Raw genomic sequence first — 26373 nt, forward strand, 5'->3', positions numbered from 1 at the left:
ACCACGCTGTTTAAGAAAAATCAAAACAAAAGAGAAACTATTTTTTAAGGATTTGTTGATCTAGATATTATGTCCATATCAGATATAAAAAATTGCTTCTCAAAATCATTTTTTAGTTGAACCTCAAAACATAAAGAAAATATTTTAAATCCACAAATTAACAGGAAATTGCTATAGAGCTAAACATTACATATTGTAAATGCAGCTGAACACAAAGTATCTGAAAACAAGTATCTCTTTCATATACCTGCACAAGTCCAAGTTTTTTGTAGTTGCAGTGCTACTGCTGTTTGTCAGAAGGTGGAGATGGATGGCAGGAGAGAGGTCACTTGATCATTACCTGTTAGGTTTACTCCCTCTGGAGAACCTGGCATTTGCCACTGTCAGTAGACAGGATACTGGGCTGGATGGACCTTTGGTCTGACCCAGTATGGCCGTTCTTAGGTACTTACAAAACTCCCATTGACTTCGGTCTAAGAAGGATCAAAATTCATTGCGAACATATTAATTTTGCAGCATGTTCTAACACCCAGTTACATGTGGTTTTTTGAAAGAAATTCGAATCAAAATGCTAAAAGGACCTCTCAGAGCTCTCACTTAATAATACATTTTAGTCTCTGTATTCAATGTACGTTATATGCATTTTTATACTACACTAATGACTGTAACTATTGTTAACTGTATTTCCATTGCAAGCCACTGTCTTTTGGGAATTATAACCTTTCCAGAAGTCCTTAGTGATAATTAACTATGATATTAGAGTTAATCAGTCATAAAAATACATTTGGATATAGAATTTTTCTGAATTGGACTGGATTCTATCAGTTTCAGTAACCTTTTTTGGCAGATATTTATTTTGAATGTCTAGTATTAGACAATGTTCTTAAGTATTCTCTGCCGGAATATTCAGGAAAAAAAGAAAGATGATATAGGACAATGAAGGTGAAGTTTTGTAAGTAAAACATTGTATAATTTTTAAACAATGTGAAAGAAATACAGGAGCTTTATTTTAAGATAAGAATGTACATTATAGAACATAAGTTCAATTTTAGTTCTTCAGTCTTCCTACCTGTTAAACTTCAATTAATGTTAATGGAAATTTTCGTGGGTAAAGGCAGACATTCAACAGGATTTGGGCCATCATGTAATATTTGGTGAGCAGGTTCTAAATTTCATTTTTACACTGTTTTCTGCTAATCAAGTTTTTTAAAAATCTGTTTTTTGACTGCAAGCCTCTCTGGCTCTCAGTGTCCTACTCCTGCTGCAACATTAAATGGGAGCAGAAAGCGGAAGCTGTTGCTTGCTTTTTTGTGAATATCTTTTACTTTTGTGTCTTCTTTGTAATTTATATCTTTTTTATGCCGAGGGCTAGTGTGACAAGGTCAAGTGGTATTAAGTTTTCAGTAATGTCCCTTGTCTCTCTGGTTTGAATTTTCTTAGAAAAAGAATTAACAAAGAATGTCAGTAAAAGAAAAGCGATAGATTGACAAGAAAGTTTTAAATCTCATAATCCCAGCAGAAAAAAAGCAGAGCAGGAGTCAAATAGAATTGTCAGTTCATCACAGAATAGTGCTACAACTACCAACATAAGCAACACAGCATAAAAAAATAGTGCATCATTTTGTCTAGGAAATCAGCATTCACCTCATAGCACCCAGTCCAACTTTTGTTGATTCTCAGGTACCCGAGCCTGTGTCATAGATTTTCAAGATGCAATATAAACTGTTATGAGAAATAAAAGTAGATGCACTATTTGTGTGTCAGTGGAAAAACTACTTTTGAAGATATTTTTAAATGATATTGTTAACATCCTGTGAAACCATATTAAACCAATTGTTTCTAAGACTGAAAAAAATATGAAACATTATAATCTAGTTGAAAAAATATGGGCAGAGGAAAATTGGAGTAAGTGCAGATCTTACTGTAAAATGTGACTCAAAAAGAAAAGGCATATTAAGACACAACAAATATGAATTTTACTAACTCTAGAGCTGATTTTCTGACTTTGAAACTATATTTTAACTTGTAAGCTGCCCTCCCTGTGACTTGACATGGGATGCGTGTGCTCTTTGTGGCTCATGCGCACACATCTTCATCAGTAATAAAGATTCTGCAATCAAAGCTTGATTCACAGTTCTATTGATGATACATGAACCAGAAAATAATCTATCTTTCTCTTAGCAGTAATGACTGCAGGAATAACAGTGTATTCAAAATGTCATAAAACATATATTTTGGCAATATATGAGCAGCTTTAACTAGCAGGTTATGAGTCTATAAGTAGATATAATTTTTACACAAAACAGATTTTTGACTATAGTAGACTCTAATTTATAAGTTCAGTTACTTTCCTCCACAGAGTACATTCCTTTTGATTGTAAAAACTAATAGTTGCCAACAAGCACAATGCCATCTGTGATATTTAGGACTTGTCCATACAAAAACTTGAACCATGTTAATTAGATGTATGGTTTTTAATTGATTTATCTAAACTAGTGCCAGTTTGTGCATAGATTTTGGTTTAAGAGTGGCATACTGCAGTTTTGCTTGATCCCTTCTTTTTTTCTCAGGTTTAAGATAAAGCAAAATATAAACTACTCTTAAAATGAAAGAATAGCATTTGCAAACAAATTAGCAATAGTTTAACTAAATCCGATTAAAAACACACTTTTCATTAAACCAGTGCAAATTTATGTGTAGGCGAAGTCTTAGAATAACAGTGCATAGCACAACTGTGGATAAATTTTGATTTTTTTTTAACAGCAATAACTGAAAATTTTCTTTAATTCAGGAAAACTTACTATGTGTTGAGCATTCCCATGCCACAAATACTCTCCACACTAGATTTCCTATTTTGGGGACCCAGTATTTTGCCATTTCAGTCTCCAGGGAGAATTCTGTTCTGACTTGTGTATGAAGAGTAATTTTATATCAGTTCTTATACTTCGCATGTCTCTGATAGAGTTTTCTGAGGTAGTGAGATACAGGAGGCTCTACAGAGCTAGTTGACCTCAATGCAGCAGCTGCTATATGAGAGCATATGCACACCTACACGGATATTACTGCTGTGTACCTTTTAAGGTATAGGAAGCAATTTGAGTGAGTAGAGAAGAGAGATGGAAACAAATAGTATAAGAGAGGAGAAAACTGAGAAAAAAAGAGGAAAAACAGATTTTCTTATTTCTCCAGAATTATGGCCTCTTGTTAGCCCCGTACTGGTGGTGCTATCTCGAGCAAAGTCATGGTAGTGGAGTCATTGAAAAGTAGCAGAAGAGTTCACATAATCAAAACTTCATAAAAAAGAGTAAAATTTATGAAGCAAAAAAAGAGAAAGAAAAACTCCTAGAAAGAAAATTGTTAGACTAAGCTGAGCTGGCCTAAAGTATTGTGTTGCAATGCCATGCCATGCAGAAGATTAAAATGCTATAAAGCACTACAAGCTTAAAAGGAAAACTGCAGCAATTAGCTTTAGCATCTTGGATAGCTAAATGAATAGTTAGTAGGGCTGTCAAGTGATTATAAAAATTAATCACAATTAAACATGCGATTAATCACACTGTAAAACAATAATAGAACACCATTTATTTAAATATTTTGGATGTTTTCTACATTTTAAAATATATCAATTTCAATTACAACACAGAATACAAAGTGTATAGTGCCCAGTTTATATTTATGTTTGATTGTAACTATTTGCACTGTAAAAAAAAATAGTATTTTTCAGTTCTCCTGTTGCAAGTACTGCTGTGCAATCTCTTTATCATGAAAGCTGAATTTACAAATGTAGAATTATGTAAAAAAAAAAAAATTCTAAAACAAACCAATGTAAAACTTTCAATATATTTGAAAATATAGAAAAAACATCCAAAATATTTAATAAATTTCACTTGATATTCTATTGTTTAACAGTCCGGTTAAAACTACAATTAATTGTGATTAGTTTTTTTAATCGCAATTCATTTTTTTGAGTTAATTCCATGACTTAACTGCGATTAGTGAACAGCCTTAATAGAAAATGTTATTTATATATATCCCTGACTTCGTATTTCAATACTTATTTCAGCAATATTTGTCCCTATGTCTGTCTCAATGAGAAGTGCTGCTTTTTTATTTACATAACTTTCTCTGTTTTGTTTTTAGTTTGACTCAGCTTGCACCCCTATTTTCATGTGTATCTTTGGAAAAGCTTAATATCAGCAACAACTGCTTGTCAGGTGAGTATGTAAAATGAATTAAACAATATATTTTTTTTAATTACCTTTAGGCTTTTTTTAGGAATACAGGCAACCAGAATATTCGAAATGTCAGTTGTTCATTAAAATGTATAGAATGGGGTCTTAAAATGACAGGAGCTATTCTATGGCCACCTTCATAGAATCATAGAATATTAGGATTGGAAGAGACTTCAGGAGGTCATCTAGTCCTACCCCTGCTCAAAGCAGGACTAACACCAACTAAATAGTCCCAGCCAAGGCTTTGTCAAGCCAGGCCTTAAAAAACCTCTAAGAATGGAAATTCCACCACCTCCCTAGGTAACCCATTCCAGTGCTTCACCACCTTCCTAGTGAAATAGTGTTTCCTAATATCCAATCTAGACCTCCTCCACTGAAACTTGAGACCATTACGCCTTGTTCTGTCATCTGCCACCCCTGAGAACAGCCGAGCTCCATCCTCTTTGGAACCCCCCATTGAGATAATTGAAGGCTGCTATCAAATCCCCCCTCACTCTTCTCTTCTGCAGACTAAAGAAACCCAGTTCCCTCAGCCTCTCCTTGTAAATCATGTGTCCCACACCCCCAATCATTTTCCTTGCCCTCTACTGGACTCTCTCCAAGTTGTCCACATCCCTTCTGTAGTGGGGGGACCAAAACTTGACGCAATACTCCAGGTGTAGTCTCACCAGTGCGAAATAGAGGGAAATAATTACTTCCCTCGATCTGCTGGCAGTGCTCCTACTAGTACTGGCCAATATGCCATTGACCTTCTTGGCAACAAGGACACACTGCTGACTCATATCCAGCTTCTCTTCCACTGTAATCCCCAGGTTCTTTTCTGCAGAACTGCTGTTTAGCCAGTCAGTCCCAATCCTGTAGCAGTTCATTAGTGTAGTATCTGGGTACCTTCCAGTTGTGTATTAAGTGATGTTGCTAACATCTGTCACATGTGGTTTGTTCTTTCTCTCATCTTTTCCCCAGGGGAAGAATTGTGTTTCTTTTCTTTTTTTAAATGTACATGCTGCTATGTGCTTATGTTAAAGAAGGGTTGAAGTGCATCTTGCATTTGGATTAGAAGGAGGTGAAGTTTGTGAGTTCATTTTGCCATCTCAGATGGGGGCCTCCCAAGACAGCTCTTTCTTCCACACCGAAGAGCATTACCCTTATGATAGGAAGATTCATTGTTCTTCAGGAGCATTTGTTGGTCAGACTTCGTTCCAAAGCTTCTGATGATCTTTGAGATATGCTGGGCCTAGGCTGTTGAGCACTTCAAAGATAAGGACTTTGAACTTGCTTCATTATTCTGTGGAATTCCAATTTAGGCAGCAGAGGACATGTTTGACATGAACACAGTAGCCTACGTTGCTAAGGAGATGTTTGTGTGTGTTACTAGTTGGAGTTTCCCAAGGGCTTGCACTGCAGTAGTCCAGATGAGAGGTGAGAAAGGCTTATGTAACTGAGGCCAGCAGCTTGGAATGGAATCTCCTATCCAACTAGAGTTGTTAGAAGGTGTTTTATTCATGGATGCTGCTATGTGAGAATTTAGAATCAGAGTGAGGAATCTGGGAGTACTGCTCACCTATAGACTGACCTCACCAACTGAGGGTGTGTGCCTTCAACCAAAGGAGATTGCACTGTGGCTGCAGACTCCTCAAACTGATTTCCTCTCTCTATCAGCATAACCTCTGTAAAGTTCTTTTTCAGTTGATCTTCATCCATGAGATGATCTCATCCAAGCACTGGGGCATCTTAGTGGTCGGTCATATATGGTGAAAAATAAGTAAAGCTGTGTGCCATCTGCATGCTGCTGGCTAAAGAACAAAAAACCTAAACATAAATTACTGCTATATTCCAAACAATGAAGAGTATCTTGTAGCTTCTATTCCACAGACTCAAGCTGGAATTGTATGCCATCAGCTCTATTGTTATTTGTGCATTTGCAGCTATAATGCAGAGGATCATAATTTAGTGTCAGAGTGCTCTTTAGGTGCAGGAAATCTGGAAAGAAGGAATATATCATCATTCTGTGTTTTGAGATGTTCAGATACCTTGTTGTCCTCACCTGTATTTCTAAATGTAATAGCATAATGTTTTATCAAATACCTGTTTATCTAGATATTTCAGATATTTCCAAACATATTCAGGTAAACAGGTGACTACTTTACAAGACAACAGAAATGTTTGTACACTTTTGCTGAATTTTACTTGAATATACTCTATACTAGAGTCAGTTGAAATTTGAGAAAACCTTTTTCTTTTTGGACAAAAGTCATTTTGTTTCTAACAGAATCCACAATAACTGAGAGTTTGTTAATGATACTACTTTACTATAATTATTTGCTTTTACAAATGGATGCGCCTTAATTATTCAATATTATATTTACTTTTTCTTCCCTAATATAATATAGACCTCGAAAGTGTCATCATATGGTTTAGTGGATGTCAAAAACTAAGTGAGTTGTCACTCAATGGAAATCCAGTTCTCGAAGAAAAAAATTGGAGGTAAGATAAACAATGAATTAACCCTTACAATATATCCATTGCTCAACAAAATCTAAATCAACCAAAGTTCACACATAGCCAGATGGTAAATAAATCTTAATATTTAAGTTAGCAAAATCGTCATTTTATAAAAATCTGGAGGTTGCAATCAATACACTATACGTTTTATTATTCAGAATATTATATCTGATCATTTTTAAAATCTAAATATTATAAATCCTCCACCCAACAAATGAAATTATCCCTCAGCTCTTCTGCACACACTGGAAGTGCAGGGTTAGTATACAGTTCTGCATCTAGGCTTATGGCAACATCAGCGAATGTTGATATTTTTATAGGTGATCTGATTTGGGGGGGATGTTAATGCTGATATTTTGTAAAGTTAGATATTGTTGTGAAATAATATCCAGAGAGTCATCATCCTTCTAGGGATTCTAATTTTAGGCAAAGACTAAGGCCTGATCTTATATGATCAGGGAAAACTTATAGTGGTAAATATTAATCTTTCTCTACATTTCCTGGATGTAACAAAGACTTGTGTAAGTAGCTGGCACTGAGATTAGTTATAAAGAGCTATATCGGGCTTGCCAGCTGTGGGAGATACTCATTTCCCTTTTTTGTTTAGGGGGATGCATTTTGCATCACTCACTAACCTCAGATTTGGGGCTGTCATCCAGTTTATGACTATGATGGTTAATTGTCTGGGCAGCCTGCCTGTGGATAGGTGTTCACTGCAAAAACAAACACTTTGTTTTTAACTCAGGTTAGCTAACTCAGGTTAAAATATCAGTGAAGACACAGCACACAGTTTTTAATTTGGTTTAGCAGCTTGAATTCAACCAGCTTTAATACAAGTTGCTAACCCAAGTTGCCATGTCTTTGATGCAGTTTTAACTTGAGTTAGCTAATGTGAGTGAGCTAACTTGAGTGAAGAACACACATTTTTCTGCACTGTAGACATACCCACTGGCTGGGGCCCAGAGCCTGACTGACATGCCTGGACAACCAACCCCACACCTAGAGTAGCGTGCACATAGCTAAGACCATTCAGAGATGTGCACCCAGGCCACACTAGTAGTGTTTTGGGGAAGGTAAGGGAATTGACTTCAAGCTGCAAAAGAAGGTCCAGCCCCTTCACTTGCCCTTGAGAGTGGTGGGGAGGGAAACTGCTCTGTTTTGCTTCTCAGCAAGAGGAATGCAGCTGATCAGAAGTACTCAGCTGTATGGGGAGCTGCCCACCAAAATCTCTGCTATCAGCAACAGACAGAAAGACAGGTCAGTTCCCTAACCTAAGTAATCGCCACCCACAAACTGGAACGAGCAGATAGAGAAAAGTCAGCATGCCCTATTCTGTAGAGGGAACTCCCAGATTACACTGTCCAGTGGAAGAGTGACTGTCAACATCAGTCACTAGGCTTCTTGTGCACCAGAAATCAAGGGAAGGCCAGGGTTTCAGCAACCCAGACCCTGCTTCCCTGCCAGCCTAGCTTGTAGTGAGATTTCACAACTATGAATACTGTGGTACTGCATGTAGGTGGTTAGGAAAGAGGAGAGTTTAGACCTGGTCTGTGTGTGCACAGAAAGGTGGAGGTGCATAGAAGTGAAGGAGCATGTCAGTACCACCATGTACCAAAATGATGGGCAGGCCAGAAACATTCATAGGATTATCTGTAAATTTACTTTGCTTCAGTAAGCCTTATAGAGCTTCAACACCAGGAATATGCCAACCACCCTAACGTTATTTAAAAATCTCATCTTGCACTTGTCAAGTTACAAATGAACACTTACACCATAGTAAATGTTGTGAAAGACAGTATTGTTTTGTTTTGGGAGTGGTTTTTTGAGGGAAGATTTGTTTCCCTGATACTTAGTATGTGTAAGGTGCTGAGTTAAAGTTGGATCCTGCCTGATCCTGCCAATTTTTGGACTTGAGCATCTTGCCCTTTCTTTCCTTCCCTTCCAGCTCTGAATTCCACTGCTTAAAAGGAGAACAGTTTTCACCACCACCATTAAATTTGGGGCTGGGAGGAACCCTGACTCATCCCAATACAAAAAAATTGAGCCTGGCTGCTGGATTCTGCAGTTCTTCTTCGAGTGATTGCTCATATCCATTCCAGTTAGGTGTGCGCGTGCCATGTGCACGTTCGTCAGAAGACTTTTTACCCTAGCAACACTTGGTGGGTCGGCTGGGTGCCCCCTGGAGTGCCGCTATGGCACCGGATATATACCCCTGCTGACCCAGCCACCCCTTAGTACCTTCTTACCCACCCATGTCGGTTGTTGGAACAGTGGAGTGCGGCTTAGCTGACCTCCACTTCCCTAGCTACTCGTAGTTCTCTCATTCATTATTGTGTGCATAGTAGTAAACTTTTTATATAGTTATACTTAATTTTCTGTTTATAGCATAGTTAGTGTAATATAGTTCAGAGGGGTTCGGGGATTAGTCCCTTCCCCACACCCGGGGCCCATGCCCGGTTCACTGGGTTTCAAACCGTGCTCGGCCTGTCGCAAGCCGATGCCGACAGGAGATCCACACGACTCCTGTCTGAAGTGCCTCGGGGAATCGCACCTAACAGCTAAGTGCCACATTTGCAAGGCTTTCAAGCCACAGACAAAAAAGGAGAGCTCCTCATGGAGGCGGCTGTCACTCCTCCGCCTTCGGCACCGAGCGCTGGTCAATTGGCGGGCAGAAGCGCCTCGTCGACACTGAATCGCACCGGTACTATCAAGGCATCTCGGCACCGGCCGTCGCTGGCACCCAAGTCGGCTCCACGCTGCTCCCTCTCCCCGAGGTGGGAAAGACGAAGACTCCTGCTGCTTCTGTGCCGCCTGCACCGCAGCCAGAGAGCTCGTCTCAGTTGGATCGCCCGGCGCAAACACCCGCCGCGGCACCGACAACATCAGCACCGTAGATTCCGGTCCCACAAGGGCCGTCGAGTCCGGTGCCTGTTAGCTCCCCGGCACGTGCCGCGGTAGAGCTCACTATCCCATCCACGCCGGAGACATTCTCAACGGCGAGGGATCTGATTGCCATGACAGAGCCGACGCTGCCTCTACCCCCGGTACCGCCGATGCGGGTAATACAGTCTATAGGCAAGCCGGCCTTGATAAGACCACCTTCTGTCGGCACAGCGGACCGGCACCGCTCAAGATCGCGGTCCCGCAGACGTTCTAGGTCCAGACAGTGCTCCCACTCCCGACACCGCTCGCAGTCCCGGCACCATTCTCCTCCTCAGTATTGGTTGTACTTGCGGCACTGGTCGGCATCCACTTCGCCGGCACTCTACTCTTGGCACCGTTCTGAGTCCCAGGACCTCTCCAGGCACTGTGACTCCTGTAGCCGCTCCCGACGTCGAGCCTTGAGATCTCGGTCGACCTCCCGGCACCCTCCGGTCGCAGGTCCCGATCTCGTTCCTGGTTCCGGCATGCCTCCCGGTACCGGTCTCCAGTGCCGAGTAAAGCAAGGTCCGCCAGGGATAGAAACTCTGCCCAGGGCTTCTCCGCTCCTCCATGGCCATCCAGACACACTTCAGTGTCATCCCACGCGGACAGCTCTTATGGTCCGGACCGTGATTCGGATGTGCCCACTGGAGTCTTTCAGGATGCCCAGACCCAGGACCAAGCCCCACATCAGTGGTCCTTCCGGACACCTTGGGTGTACCACCAAGCCCAGGATGCTCCAGTAGTTCTGTCTCGCTCTGCCCCATCAGAGCACTGAGTGCCAGAGGCCACAGCTAGCCGTCCCTGTCCGGCTGGTACAGAGGAAGCACCAGTCCACCCACCAGTCTCCCCGGTCCCACTGGAGCAGGAGGTGAGCCTAGAGCAAGAGGCCACACAGGACATACTCATCCCCGGCATTTCCTCTTCCTCTTCTCTGGATGAGGCGGTGGCAGGAACATCCTCCTCGGGCCCTCCTCCAATCGACCTGAGAGCTCATGAGGACCCCCTCAGGAGGGTAGCACTCAATATGAACCTCCAGGTGGAGGAGGTCCTAGAGTAGAGGACCCGGTAGTGAGCATTCTGTCGGCGGATACCCCCACTAGAGTGGCTCTACCATTTATCCGGACCATCCAAGCCAATGCCGACACTATATGGCAATCCCTAGCCTCTATACCTCCTGCGGCCAGGGGAGTTGAGCGTAAATACATGGTACCCTCTTGGGGATACGAGTATTTGTATGTCCATCCTCCTTCCTGCTCACTAGTAGTTCAGTCCGTGAATGAGATGGAGCGCCATGGCCAACAGGCTCCAGCCCTGAAGTCGAAAGAGGCTAGGTGAATGGACCTGCTTGGCCAAAAAGTGTATTTGGCAGGCGCCCTACAGCTCCGAGTGGCAAATCAATAAGCCCTGCTCAGCCGCTATAATTACAGCAACTGGGCCGAGGTGCGGAGGTTTACGGAGCTACTCCCTCAAGATTCCCACCAAGAGTTCGCTGCCTTCTTGGAGGAAGGGAAAAAGGTGGCCAGAACTTCCCTCCAGGCCTCGCTAGATGCAGCCGATTAAGCGGCCAGGACTCTGGCCTCGGGCGTTGCCATGAGACGCATCTCATGGCTGCAGGTTTCCAGCTTCCCACCGGAGCTGCAGTATACCATCCAGGACTTGCCGTTTGATGGCAAAGGTCTTTTTTCGGAAAAGACTGATCCTAGACTGCAAAGCCTGAAGGACAATAGGGTCATAATGCATTCTGTAGGGATGCATACGCCAGTGACTCAACGCAGGCCTTTCCGTCCCCAGCCTCACCGCCCATACTTTATACCTAGACACAGACAAGACTTGGGCAGGCGGCGCGGACGAGGTGGGCGTAGACGCCAGTCAGGACCCCAAGGGGGCCAAAACCAAGGTCTCTCGAAACCACCAGTGGGACCAAAGTTCAACTTTTGAAGGTGCGCCCGAGGACAGCATACCAGTTACAGGCCAGGATCCTTTTCCTCCCTTCTTCAACTGTCTCTCCTACTTCCTCCCGGCATGGTCCCAGTTAACCTCAGATCTCTGAGTCCTACGCATGGTGAAATATAGATACCACCTCCAATTTGTTTCAACCCCGCCCTCCCGCCCTCCATCCACGTCCCTCTTCAGGGACCCCTCTCACGAGTAATTCCTCTTGCAAGAGGTGCGGACGCTCCTCGCCATGGGAGCGATAGAGGAGGTACCAAAGGACAAAAAGGGCAAGGGGTTTTACTCCCGTTATTTCTTAATCCCCAAGTCAAAGGGAGGTCTCAGACCTATCCTAGACCTGCGAGGACTCAACAAGTTTATGATAAAGTTGAAGTTCTGCATGGTATCCCTGGGGACCATTATCCCATCCTTGGATCCTGGAGACTGGTATGCTGCTCTCGATATGAAGGACGCATACTTTCACATCGCCATCTTTCCTCCGCATAGGAGGTACCTTCGCTTCGTAGCCGACCGTCAGCACTTCCAGTTTATGATCCTGCTCTTTGGCCTTTCTACGGCCCCAAGAGTATTTACAAAGTGTATGGCCGTAGTCACCGCATATCTCCGCCGACTTCGGATACACGTATTTCCGTATCTGGATGATTGGCTAATCCGAGGAACCTCCGAGACACAAGTCACCCAGCATGTGGGCATCGTCAGGGACCTATTCACACGTCTAGGTCTGATGATCAATATGAAGAAATCCACTCTGGTTCCCATGCAGAGGCTAGACTTCATAGGAGCTACCCTGGACTCCAATCTAGCCAAGGCCTCCTTACCACAGCCGCGGTTTCAGGCAATGGCAACAATCATCCGAGGTCTGCAGAATTTCCCGACGACCTCGACTCGCACTTGTCTCGGTCTCCTAGGTCACATGGCCGCCTGCACATTCATGACCAAATATGCCAGATTCCGCCTCCGTCCTCTCCAAACTTGGCTCAACTCGGTATACCGCCCGGGCAGGGACCCAATAGACACCATTCCGCCGAGCATTTTAGGCTCCCTAGTCTGGTGGCTAACTCCCTCCCTGATGTGTGCAGGGCTGCCGTTCCATCCACCCCAACCCTCAGTGTCCCTGACAACAGATGCGTCACCTCTCGGCTGGTATGCTCACCTCAGACACCTTCGTACACAAGGCCTCTGGTCATCTCAGGAACTGGCACTACACATAAATGTCCGAGAGCTGAAAGCAGTCCGCCTGGCGTGCCAGGCATTCCAGCAACATCTTCAAGGCCGTTGTGTCTCAGTGTTTACAGACAACACAACGGCCATGTATTACATAAACAAACACGGAGGGACTCGATCTTTCCCCCCTTTGTCAGGAGACCATCCGACTCTGGGACTTTTGCATAGCCCACTCGATAGATCTGGTAGCGTCCTTTCTCCCAGGGGTTCGGAACACTCTAGCAGATCAACTGAGCAAGTCCTTCCTGTGCCACGAGTGTCGATACGCCCGGATGTTATTCATTCAGTCTTCCAAAAGTGGGGATATCCCCACATAGACCTGTTCGCCTCCCGCGCGAACAGGAAATTCCAGATGTTCTGCTCCTTCCACGATCTTTCACTGGGGTCGATCTCGGACGCATTCCTAATGCCGTGGAAGAACCAGCTGCTCTATGCCTTCCCACCATTCCCGCTGGTTCACAAGGTCCTGCTAAAACTCCACAGGGACAGAGCGCACCTAATCATGATCGCTCCAGCATGGCCCAGGCAACACTGGTACACCATGCTGCTAGACCTGTCAATAGCCAACCCAACTACCCTGCCACTCCACCCAGACCTCATCACGCAGGACCACGGCAGTCTTCGCCACCCAGACCTGCAGGTCCTTCACCTCACAGCACGCCTGCTGCATGGCTAAACCAGTCAGAGTTGCGTTACTCTGCTTTGGTACAACAAGTACTCCTGGGTAGCAGGAAGCCTTCCACTTGGTCAACGTATCTGGCCAAGTGGAAGCATTTCTCCCGCTGGTGCGGAACACAGAATGTAACTTCCACTGAGGTCGCAATCCCTACCATCTTGGACTACCTCTGGTCTCTTAAGCAGCAGGGCTCTTCATTGAGGTGCACTTGGTGGCCATCTCTACTTTCCACCCAGGGGCGAGTGGCCGCTCCATGTTCTCGCACCCTATAGTTACTAGATTTCTCAAGGGCCTGGAACGCCTATACCCCCAAGTACGCCACCCTGCCCCTACCTGGGACCTCAACCTAGTCTTAAACAGACTTATGTCTCCACCGTTCGAGCCGTTGGCAACTTGCTCGCTGCTATAATATCCTGTCCTGGAAGACAGTTTTCCCTTCCTCGTAGCCATCTTACCATCACCCAGGCCATTCTCCTCTCCGAGCTTCAGCGCTCACTGGTGACCACCGTAATACTGTCTTTTCACTACAAGGACAAGGTGCAGTTGCGACATACCCCAGTGTTCCTCCTAGAGTGGTACCGGCCCTTCATACCAATCAGGACATCTTCCTTCCGGTCTCTTTCGCAAACAGCACACTCATCTCGGACGGGAACAACAGTTGCACTCCCTAGATGGTCCGTAGAGCGCTCACATTTTATATATTGAATGGACAAGCCCTATCGATAAATTGCCCAACTCTTCATTGCAAGTGGCGACCGAATGAAGGGGCTACCTGGTTTTCCTCCCAGAGAATCCCTCCGTGGGTGAACGGCGTGCATCGCACTTGCTTGTGAGACTTTGGCTCAATGTTCCCTTGGGCCATCTGCACACGCATTTCTATCCAGGGCTTCAGGCTCATCGCTGCCTTTCTGGCTCATGTACCAATCCAGAAAATTATGTTGCGCATCGCTACTTGGTCCCAGTCTCACACCTTTGCTTCACATTATATGATTCTGGTTCAGTGGCAACAATCTAGAGTGATGCAGCCTTTGGGCTCTAGCAGTTTGCATTCTGCCAACATCTCGGCTCAGGTAACATTCCCACGCCCCCACCGCCTAGGTAAGGCTTGGGAATCACCTAACTGGAATGGATATGAGCAATCACTCGAAGAAGAAAAGACGGTTACTCACCTTTGTAACTGTTGTTCTTCGAGATATGTTGCTCATATCCATTCCAAACCAACCCTCCTTCCCCACTGTCGGAGTAGCCGGCAAGAAGGAACTGAGGGGTGGCTGGGTCGGCAGGGATATATATCCAGTACCATAGTGGCACCACTCCAGGGGGCTCCCAGCCGACCCACCGAGTGTTGCTAGGGTAAAAAGTCTTCCGACAAACGTGCACGCAGCGCACGCACACCTAACTGGAATGGATATGAGCAACACATCTCGAAGAACAACAGTTACAAAGGTGAGTAACCGTCTTTCCTTTTGTGTTCAGAGATTTATAACTTGGACGGGGGTGAGAGTTAATGAGTCTGGATAAAAAGAATTGGAAAAAGTTCATGACTTCAGTGTTCTTTTTATGGAGACATTCTGTTTCCTTCTGATTTCCTTCCTTCACTGTGAAGGACTCTGAAGAGTCATTGAAGGTATAAGTGAGCGAGTAGTTGTCTGTCTTCACTTGTAAAATTGTTGACACAAAGCATGCTTTCCCTACCCACAACTCTTTGGTCTTAGATAGTAGGTTGTTTGCAGGAGTGTATGACACTTCTACATGAATGAAGTAGGAACAGTAGAGGTATACTGTGAAAGAGAACTGTGATGTACATACATACATCTCTTTACAATAGCACTGATAGGGAGGGGGGAATTGCATAAAACATGCAGAAAAATGGGCTGAATTCTGCACTATTTATTTGAAGAAAATTCTTCTTGATATCAATGGAAACTTTGCTCAAGCAGGGACACCAAACTGTAGCCCAACATTTCTGGATTTTTAGTAAAATGCTGTATATTTTCATAAGTTTGCCAGAGTGTGGCAGTGGTTACTTCCAACTTACTCTCCCTTCTAATTAGCGTTTTTTCCCAACTCCAAATAAAATTAAAGAACATGTCTTAAAATGCTTTATAGCTTTATAAAGTTAAACTCACAAATTAAGATGGTTTAGTAGAGTACTTACTGCTGTTCTGGCACAGATGTTTGTCACTCAGATGTTTCACAGCACACCTATCACTTCATCTCTGTTCTCTTTCCAAAATGGTGTGCAAATTTAAATTGTCAGGTTTACTAGGTTCCATCTCTTTGAGTTACTGCAATCGCTGTCATAATCTCAATAGAACACTTTTATGATATTTCCAGTGAGTGATTGCTGTGCAATGCTTCTTAAAAAGTAGCTTTCATTTGAATAAACTTTGAGAAAACAATATTTGATTATGGATTTTTGTATGCAGCGGTGTATAGGACTAATTCTTCAGTTGTGGTTGAGATATGGTTAGTATAACAGGTTGGGAGAGAGAAGAGGACAAAGAATTAAATCTCAGACTTCAGAGACTGAGGCCTGGTCTACACTAGCCCTGTTATTTCGGAATTAGCCGAGTTATTTCGGAAAAAAAATGATTCTGTCCACATGGCCAATCTTTTTTTTTTTTATTTTAAAGGGCTCTTTAATTCGATTTCTGTACTCCACCTTGGCAAGTGGAGTAGCGCTTAAATTGAGATCACAATCCCAAGTTAAAGGTATTGTGGATGCAATTCAACGTTATTGACCTCCGGGAGCTATCCCAGGATGCTCCCTTATGACCGCTCTGGTCAACACTCTCAACTCCAATGCACTAGCCAGGTGGGCAGGAAAAGCCCTGGAAACTTTTGAATTTCATTTCCTGTTTGGTCACCAGCAGCGCAGGTGACCATCGGAGCAGTCCACCATCATAGGCAACCATGCAGAGTCCACCATCACAAGAAATCACGCAGTCCTGGATTTGCAGATGAGCTCCAGCATGGTCCAAACGAGAGGTACTGGATCTCATTGCATGCTGGGGAGATGAGTCTGTGATGGCAGAACTACGTTCCGAAAAAAGGAACGCAAATACCTATACTAAAGTCTCCAGGTCCATGATGGAAAGAGGCTACTCCAGGGACACAGAGCAGTGTCATACAAAAATCAAGGAGTTCAGGCAAGCGTACCAAAAAGCCAGGGAGGCAAACGGGTGCCCTGGGTCACAGCCCCACACATTCCGCTTTTACCATGAGCTCCATGCAATTATGGGGGGTGACGCCACCACTGCCCCACCACTGTCTGTGGACACGTGCAAGGGGGGAGTGGCATGGAGCGAGGAGGAAGGGACATTGGAGGATGAAGGAGGAGGAGGGAAGTACATAGGCAGCAAGTGGGGAATCCATTTTCCCCCCTAGCCAGGAACTAATCTTAACACTGGATCCAATAGCCTCCCCTCACTCCCAAGTACCTTCACTCCCCAGTACTCCAGATATGTTGACCAAGTGGAAGGCTTCCTGCTACCCAGGAGTACTTGTTGTACCGAAGCAGTACTTCTGGTGAGTGAGAGCCTGATCGGAGCCATACGGTGGCGAGGGGGAACCCAGCCACACTAGATTGTTCGCGTTTAGAGTAAATGGCTCATCCCTGCTCTGAGCCTGATCAGAGCCACGTGGTGGGGGGCAGGGTGTCTGTGTGTATGTCGTGTGCAGTGATCATTCCAGAGGGCCCGCAGGCCCTCCTTTTATATGGCAAACCCACCAGGCATTGCTTGCTGTGAGAAAGGAGGCCCAGCAGTTTGAAAGCATTAAAATGAATGTAGAAGAAGCAGAACCCCGTGTGCCTGCAAGATGAATTCTGTTGCCCAGCCGTGTGTGATGGCTTACTCATACCAAAGTGCCCCCTTTGTTCTCTGCAATGTATTTTTTAATATACTACCATCGCTTTTTCTCCTCCCACTGGTGCAAATGTTCAACTCGGCCCCTATCTACTCCGTCCCAGAGGCTGGTCCAGATTAGAAGGCGGAAAAAATGAACTCGGGAGGACATGTTTGCCGAGCTCATGCAGTCCTTCTGCACTGATAGAGCCCAGCTGAATGCATGGAGGCAAACATTTGCGGAGTCCCCTAAAGCATTACAGGAACACGAAGAGAGGAGGGAGGCGCGCAATGAGAGCAGGCAGGATGCTATGGTGAAGCTCATGGGGGAGCAAACTGACATGCTCTGCTGTATGGTGGATCTAATGCAGGAAAGGCAGCAAGACCACAGACTTCCGCTGCAGCCCCTGTATAATCAAACTCCCTCCTCCCCAAGTTCCATAGCCTCCTCACCCAGAGGCCCAAGAACACAAGGAGAAGAGGCTATGGGGAACCACATGCTCAACCCCAGAGGATCGCCCAAGCACCAGAAAGCTGGCATATTGCGAACTTTTGATTTGGTTTCTGGACTTGTCCTTCCCTCTTCCTCCACCGCCCTAAACCCCACCCCCCCAGTCTACCTTCTAATTTCTCTCAGTGTGTTGTGCCTCAAATAATCAGTTTTTAAACAATTTTGACTTAAGTTCCTTTCATATATATAGGGTACGGGTAACCTCAAGAGAAACAAACACAATTGTCACACTGTATCCTGTCCAGTCATGAAACTGGCTTTCAAAGCTTCTCTGATGTGCAGCGCGCCCTGCTGCACTCTTCTAATCACCCTGTTATCTGGCTGTGTGAAATTGGCAGCCAGGTGAGTTGCCTCAACCTCCCACCCTGCCATAAACGTCTCCCCCTTACTCTCACAGATTTTGTGGAGCACACAACAAGCAGCAATTACAATTGGAATATTGGTTGTGCTGAGATCTAACCGAGTCAGTAAACTGTGCCAGTGCCCTTTCAAACGTCCAAAAGCACACTCCACCACCATTCTGCACTTGCTCAGCCTATAGTTGAACTGTTCCTTAGTACTGTCCTGGGTGCCTGTGTACGGCTTCATGAGCCATGGCATTAAGAGGTAGGCTGGGTCCCCAAGGATAACTGTAGGCATTTCAACATCCCCAACAGTAATTTTCTGGTCTGGGAAGTAAGTCCCTTCCTGCAGCTGTTCAAACTGACCAGAGTTCCTGAAGATGCGAGTGTCATGCACCTTTCTCGGCCATCCCACGTTGATGTTGGTGAAACGTCCCTTGTGATCCACCAGTGCTTGCAGCACCATTGAAAAGTACCCCATGTGGTTTATGTACTGGCCACCATGGTGAGCTGGGGCCAAGATGGGTATATGCGTTCCATCTATTGCCCTGTCACAGTTAGGGAACCCCAGTGTGTTAAAGCCATCCACAGTGGTCTGCACATTTCCCAAAGTCACTACCCTTGATAGCAGCTGGTCAATGATTGCGTTGGCTACTTGCAGCACAGCAGCCCCTACATTAGATTTGCCCACTCCAAACTGATTCCCGACTGACCAGTAGCTGGCGGGCGTTGCAAGCTTCCACTGTCCTATAGCCACTCGCTTCTCAATGGTGAGGGCTGCTCTCATTTTGGTGTCTTTGCGCTTCAGGGCCGGGGACAGCAAGTCACAAAGTTCCATGACAGTGGCCCTACGATATACAAAAGTTTCGCAGCCACTGGGAAACATCCCAGACTTGCAACATTACACAATCCCACCAGTCTGTGCTTGTTTCCCGGGCCCAGAATCAGCATTCCATGGCATGAACCTGGCCCACTGCCACCATGATCTCCCAATCGCCACATGCTTTGCATCTAGGAATGTCTGTGTCCATATCAAAGCAGCAAAGAGTCCTGTGGTACCTCTAGACTAACAAACGTATTGGAGCATGAGCTTTCGTGGGTGAATTTTAATTTTTAATTTAATTTGTCGGATGCATGTCCATGTCCTCATCAGTATAGTAATCGCACTGTCATCGCTTCCTCGCCTGGTTTTGCAGGTACTGAACATACTGCTGGATAATGCGCGAGGTATTTACAATGGTCAAAACTGCAGCAGAGATCTGAGCGGGTTCCATGTTTGCCGCGCAATGGCACCTGCATAGGTAATCCTTGGAAAAGGGCGCAAAATGAGCTGTTCAGTTCAAGATGGCCAATAAAAGGCGGTAAATGGTTGTCTTCTGTAGCTTCCATGGGAGCCCAGGACAGCTTCCACTGCTTTCTCCAGATTGTCTGTGCGGCTCTGTTCATGATGGCCATGAAACAGCAGGGAATTATTTCTTTCTGTAGTTTCCACGAGAGCCCAAGATCGACAACATGGAAAAAGCGGCGAGAGCAGAGTTTGTGGCGGAAGCGTGAGCAGAGTTTGCGGTGGAAGCTATGCGGCTCTGTTCATGATGAGCAAGAAACAACAGGGAATTGTTGCCTTCTGTAGCTTCCACAGGAGCCCAGTACCGACTATGTGGAAAAAGTGGCGGAAGCTGTGCGGCTCTGTTCACAATGGCCGAGATACAGCGGGAAAAGAGTAGATAGAAAGAGGAGAGGACATTTGAAGTGGATTCAACATACCAGGAGACACGTGGTGCGCCGTGCTGCACCATCTGCTGGCAGCATGGCGTCTGCTGGAGCTTTCACAGAGAGAGGAGCGAGTGATGGCACACACCCAGAAAAACCCGCAAGAATATTTTTGCCCCATCATGCACTGGGAGCTTAACACACAATTCCAATGGGCGGCAGCGACTGCGGGAACTGTGAGATAGCTACCACAGTGCAGCGCTCTGCCATTCGATGCTATTCTCGGTACTGTAGACACACTCTGCTGAATTCACGCGCTTTAGTGGGGACACATAACATCGAATGTATGAACTCGATTCAGGAAATTCGAATAAAATAACTTCGAATTAATTTCGTGCTGTAGACGTACCCTGAGCCAGTCTCGGGTGTAAAGCAGAGCAGCTTCAGGGACACTGAGGGCCATCCCAACAGCTGAAGAATACAGGCAACCAACTGTGCACATTTTCCCTGCCCACATCCCCTAGACTGAGAGGGTTGTCAGGAAGCCTCTATAATAACTCTGTACTACCTAAGGATTATTCTATAGTTGGGAAATATTTAAAGGGCTGGATCTGCCATCTTTCTGGCTGCTTTGTGGGATATGAAGCAGCCAGTGTGGGCACCAGGATCTAGCCCTATAATGTGGGGTTATCTTTGCTCTGACTGTGTGCTTGATGCCTTTAATCGACTTCTTTGCCCAGGAGTTGTATCTCACTCCTTCATATGGGATTTTAAAACTGGCTGAAGATCCATTCCATAAATAAGGTGCATATTTTTTCTTGGGGTAGTCCAATAATATTCCATAAAGCCTGTATTTTAATTTGGAGAAGGAGCCTTCTCAAGATTACTGCCTCCCCCTGTAGCATCTCTTGAAGCAGTGAGTCCTTGTTTGACCCCTTTTCCTACCAACTTTTACCCCCATAGCAGGAGAGGGCAATGTGCTGCCCCCCCCCCCCATCAGCTACAGTGGTGTTTGTACTTGGATTGGGAGCAAAAACATTTTCCATAGATAAATGTAAAGCACATCTTCGTTTTAAGTCCATATTTTGAAAGTGAATGTCTATGAATGCCAGCTAGGTTGGGTAATAAGGAGTCATACACTCCAGCCAAAGTTCCTGGTCTATTGTAACCCAAGGTAACTGTCTCCTTTGCCATCCTCTGTCTATATTCTTTGTCGTGATTTAACTGTGCTACCCCACCATAATGTAGCATAAGCCCTTCCCATTAAGTCCTCGTACTTGAACAAGGAAATATAACTCTCTAGCCAGTTATGCTCACATAACTGCAAAAGACTGTTCTTAAAATTTTGAGGCACTTTGAGGTTTGTTCTCATCTTTTTTTGTTCTTTTTGCCGACTTTCTCTGACTGTTGTTCCCTAAAGAGCCAGGTAAATAAATCGACAAACTCCCCCTTTCCAAATCTTTTCCTTAACCTTTTTAGGCAGAGGATTCCTGAGTGGCCAGTCTGATCCTGCATCAAATCCAGAGTTCCTTCATTTAACTTTCTGGCCTGGTAGCTTCAAGAGAAAGATGGCAGGCCTGGAATCCAACTTTTGTCTTGTACATGATAGGGCAGAATAAACTATTAGGTCAGTAAGCTGTCCCCATCACACAACTTTTTAAGTGAGCCATTTAGTTGATTCAGAGAAGCTTTAGATTGACCAGAGCAGGGGTAGGCAACCTATGGCACAGGTGCCATAGGAGGCACACAAGCTGATTTTCAATCGCACTCATACTGCCCTGGTCCTGGCCACCGGTCCGGGGGGCTCTGCATTTTAATTTAATTTTAAATGAAGCTTCTTAAACATTTTAAAAACCTTATTTACTTTACATACGACAATACTTTAGTTGTATAGTTACAGACTTATAGAAAGAGACTTTCTAAAATGTTAAAATTTATTACTGGCATGCAAAACCTTAAATTAGAGTGAATAAATGAAGACTCGGCACACCACTTCTGAAAGGTTGCCCACACCTGGACCAGAGTAATCTAAAATGTTCTTTCCAAATAAGGGCATCTAGTATTTATTTGGGAAAGGATTACTTATATAGAATAGTTCTAAGTATAGAAAACAGATATTAAGCCCATTAAAAATGTCAGTATTCTGGGTTGAGATAACAAGGTTCAGATAAGATATGAGTATGTAGTTGATTATGATTTTGACTAGGAACACTTAAAAAAAATTAAAAGAGCTTAGCAATTGGTTCCTGGCCTGGCTTGTATTATTTATCAAAAGTGATATCACAAGGCGGTGGAATATGTAGCAGTGTTTGAGGGTTTATTTTTTTAAATTATTAAAAAATATATTACTGATTGATAAGCTCTTCTTGGAACCATAGATTGAAATATTTCTTAACTTCTTTTCTTCTTTGTTTTCCTAGTCTCTGGGACCAGTCTTTCCAATCCACAGAAATATGCTGCTAGTAATGTTCTTGTGATTTCCTACTTTTGCTGCCCGTGAGCCATAGTCCCTCAAGTACAGTACCGCGTGACTGTATATAGTAACCTTCAGTATGATCAGATCATTATCCGAGTAAACATTGCCTTTGACATTCATTTCTGTAATCATTTTTTGTACTTTTTTCAGTTCCTTGCATAACTTCAAGCCAGTTAAACACAAAATTTTGTACTCCAGTATTACAAGCTTCCCCAGTGCAGTGATTTGCCATTTTTTTACTTTATTGGTGTGAGAAATTCAGGGTTTGTTTTGTTTTGTTTTTTACATGTGGTATATAAAGAGAGAAAAATATATATGTATATTTTCTCCAGCAGGAGATCTTTTAGCAAACTTCAGGTTAGTATTCAAGTGGAAAAACGTATGAACATTTTTGGAATTTGAAGCTTTCAAACAGTAGCAGAAGTAGTTGTAAATACATGTTTATATTTAATGCATACAGATATTTGTACTACTGTTAATGAATGCAAGTACTATTTAATATTAGTCTTCAACATATGACATTTCAGTAAAGCTCACATTTACGTTTACACTGTTTTTAATTTCTGATGTCTCATAGAACTAATTTCTTCCTCAGACATTACTCAGGAAAAAGAAATTACTTCTGAATTCCTATTAACTTTAAGAACTGATACCTCAGGTTCCTCTCTTAGATCATTTGGCCCAATAGAGCTTTTATGATTGGACAAGAGATTCATTTATCTAAAGGATTTAAAGGCTGGGATAGTATAAAATATGGATTTGTTGAATACAGCATTAACTATAACTTCAGGCAATATGTTCCAATGAACTTTACGTAACCCCTTGATACCAACAAAGGAATTACTTGTAAAATTTTCCAATCGGTTTCCTACTTTCATGTCCAGCCAGCGATAACACCGACAAAACTGAAGTACTAAGAAATTGCTTTTTAAAAATTAAACCCTGGGATCAGTCTGAGCGTTCCTAGGGGAATGTGTTTCACTGCAGTAATGATTAATAGAGCCTCTTAAGTGACAGAATATTCACCAGGAAGTTTTCACTAAATGAAATATTGACTCAGCCCTTCACCAGGAGAAACCCAGCTGGAAAAACTAGTGTTGAGATCCCATAGCTCGAAGATACACTACTTCCAGCATTAATCAACTTGATATGGCACTTTTTAAATGTATCATTATTCAACATTGGCTCTTCACTACAAGCTCAAGGCCAGTGTATCTAAAATGATCCTTTTATTTTAAGTATATTTTAGACAGTATTACATTTGCCATAACAAGGAGAGAGAGAGAGAGAGAGTAATCTTTATATCTGCATCAAATAGCACTGTTGTAAAGACTTTTGCCAATCTATATTGTGGATAATGTAACTCAGCCATAGAAATTTGCTCAGATTTGAAACTTGACATATATGATCTCAGCTAAGTAACATTCTTTTCTTTAAATATGGGTGATGGTCAAGGAATGGTCTGGTTCTGTAGGATTATATAATATAGTCTTAACTGATGGCAAGGTTCCTATAGTGCGGAATAGGCTTTCTTTAATGTGTGTTGTTTAAATCTAAATAAAGAAAAAGCTAATTCAGACTTATTTAAAATTCTCTGCATTAAGATATACTGTTTTACCAATTTAAGATATTTTTTGCAGTTTGATAACTTGAAAAAATTTTGAAATGAAAATAAGGGATATTGGACACAATACGTATTGTATTGTCCTAAATAAATATTTAAAATACCATGAGGTTTAATTGGCAAATAAGACACAAATAAAAAGTGTTCTTAACATCTGTGTGCCAGATTATCCCTTGCATGGAAAGAGCTGCCCAGGAAATTCATTAGCCATCCTCCCTCTGATTTCACTGGTACAACTTCCTTTCTTCTAGGATGGACTTCATGCTATGAGGGGCATTGTTAATCCCGTAGTCTATTAAATCAGATGTTACACATTTCTGTATACATTTTTTTTTAAATACATCTTTTAGAAAACTAAAAATGATTTCCAATAGCTATCTAAGGTGTTTTTTTAAAGGGGGTGAATTAACCCATCCTGTTCTATTGAAGTCAGCGGGAGTTCCATTTAGGTATTTACAGAAGCAAGGACCTAACCTAGTGACTAGGATTGGAGCAGGAGCCATCCCTTAATTCTCATAAAAATGTGTGATTAACAGCACTAGAATTTGCAAGTTCCGTGCTGTTTTCCTCTCATTCGTAACTTGCAACACCCCTGCTGTTCCACATGAACTTTCCTGAGACTGCTAGTGAGGTTGAATTGTCTTGTTTTTGTTGTGTATGCAGATAGAGAGTGAGTTGAGATTGCAATGCCATTTTCATTCCCAGTCTATGCAGTATTTGAATTTGTCTCCAAAAGTGTTGGGTCAACCTGTGCTGCTTTATTTTTTTTATTATTTTTTTTGTTACTCCATCATGATATAGTTTTCTGTATTGCTTTCAAATCAGTTGCCTATGTTTAAAATAAAACACAAAAATATTTCAGGTACTCATGAAGTTGTTAATGGTAATGGATGACATCTGGATGACATCTGACATCACCTTTTGAATCAGAGATTTTTGTCATTGACTTCAGTGTGGCCAGGATTTCACCCAGTGTCTATATACCTACAAAGTATTAAGAATTGCTGCTAAGAAATGATTTCTTATGTTATTTTTGTGGTTTCCATAAGAGTAAATATTGCTAGTAATAAACAGTAAATAAATATCAAATAAGGTATAGTAATTTTATGTAAACATTTTCATGTATACCAAAATGTTTAGTAAAATAACATAATTAAAGGTCAATCTCTTTAAGTAGTTGTGATGGGTATTTCTAGACTTTGGATTGTAAAATGCAAGTTTTTCCATTATGCTAATAATGGATTGTTCTCTCCTCTTTTAAAAGGTGTTCCCTACTTAAAATACTTCCTATTTTGCAATTTCTTAATGGTGAAAACCTAAATTCTCCTGAAAAACTCTCAACTGAAAGAATCAAAGAGTCAGAACCAGGAAGCTTTTTGAAATTTTGTCAAGCCCAGATTGAAGAAATTGACTTAATAAAAAAGAAGACCATTGAACCAGGGTAGATATCTGAAATCTTTTTATGCAAATATTATTATTTTCAAAAACAACCTTTTGAAAATGTTATGTCTTTAGTTTACTTCCTCATTGTTTTCCTGTATTTTACTTAAATTTTTGTCTGGAAATATAAATTACATTAATAATAAGAGTATATATTAGTAATTTAAACAGAAAGAGCTTTACAATGATGTTATAATTATCCTCAAAATAAGCTTACAAAGCCAGGTCAGAGTTTAGGTTAAATTTAAGAGATCCAAACAAGTTTGTCTATCCTCTAAGGGCCGATTCAATCTATACATTTTAGTATTTATGTTCCAAGGTTAGATTAAATTGATTTTTGTTAAGGGCACATTGAGATTTTTTTCCATATTAGTTTTTCTTGGGTATATTGATAATACTCCAAATGATCGGAGGTACATAGGTAAAGCTTGAAGTTTTTATAAGGGAAGACTGTGGGACTTGATGCTTGAGCAGCTGTCCTGTGGTAAATTTTTCTTAAATAAATTTATGAGATTGAGATTGTCTTGCAAGGAGATAATGTAGAAGTATGGAGAAAACATCTTTCCCAGAATAATTTTAGAGAAGATAACATAAAGCAGGTAATAAGGAGGCAGGTAACATTGCATAACAAATTAATTGGTCTTGGGCCAATCAAAAGTTTCCTATTTGATCATTATTAATCTAGTTCTGATACATATGCCAAGAAATGGATATATCAGTTCAAATAATTCACTTGTCTAGCACTGAAATGTCAAGTCCTTTTAGAAATCAAGAAGTTGGTCACTCTGTATGTGTGGATGCGTGTGGGTGTATACACTTGAATGTAAGTGTACGCATAAATAAAATGTACAGTATTTGTTAACAGACATCCTCCTACTATATATGTTGCATAACTAGCTTTTTTTCATTTT

The 26373-nt window shown here is 42.8% G+C and overlaps 1 protein-coding gene across 4 annotated transcripts in view; it reads left to right on the forward strand.

The window, feature by feature from the left end:
- LRRIQ1 (leucine rich repeats and IQ motif containing 1) overlaps window positions 1-26373 on the forward strand; it is a 173402-nt gene that overhangs the window by 44815 nt on the left and 102214 nt on the right. For 3 of the 4 annotated variants that reach the window (XM_032804640.2, XM_032804639.2, XM_032804643.2), the window contains exons 13-15: window positions 4141-4214; window positions 6623-6716; window positions 25287-25463. In XM_032804640.2, the coding sequence (XP_032660531.1) occupies window positions 4141-4214; window positions 6623-6716; window positions 25287-25463 (345 nt within the window). The remainder of the gene's footprint in view (window positions 1-4140; window positions 4215-6622; window positions 6717-25286; window positions 25464-26373) is intronic. The other variant, XM_032804641.2, reaches the window with a different exon arrangement.

Source organism: Chelonoidis abingdonii, chromosome 1 (genome assembly GCF_003597395.2).
Source record: "Chelonoidis abingdonii isolate Lonesome George chromosome 1, CheloAbing_2.0, whole genome shotgun sequence".
Taxonomy (NCBI): Eukaryota; Metazoa; Chordata; order Testudines; family Testudinidae; genus Chelonoidis; species Chelonoidis abingdonii.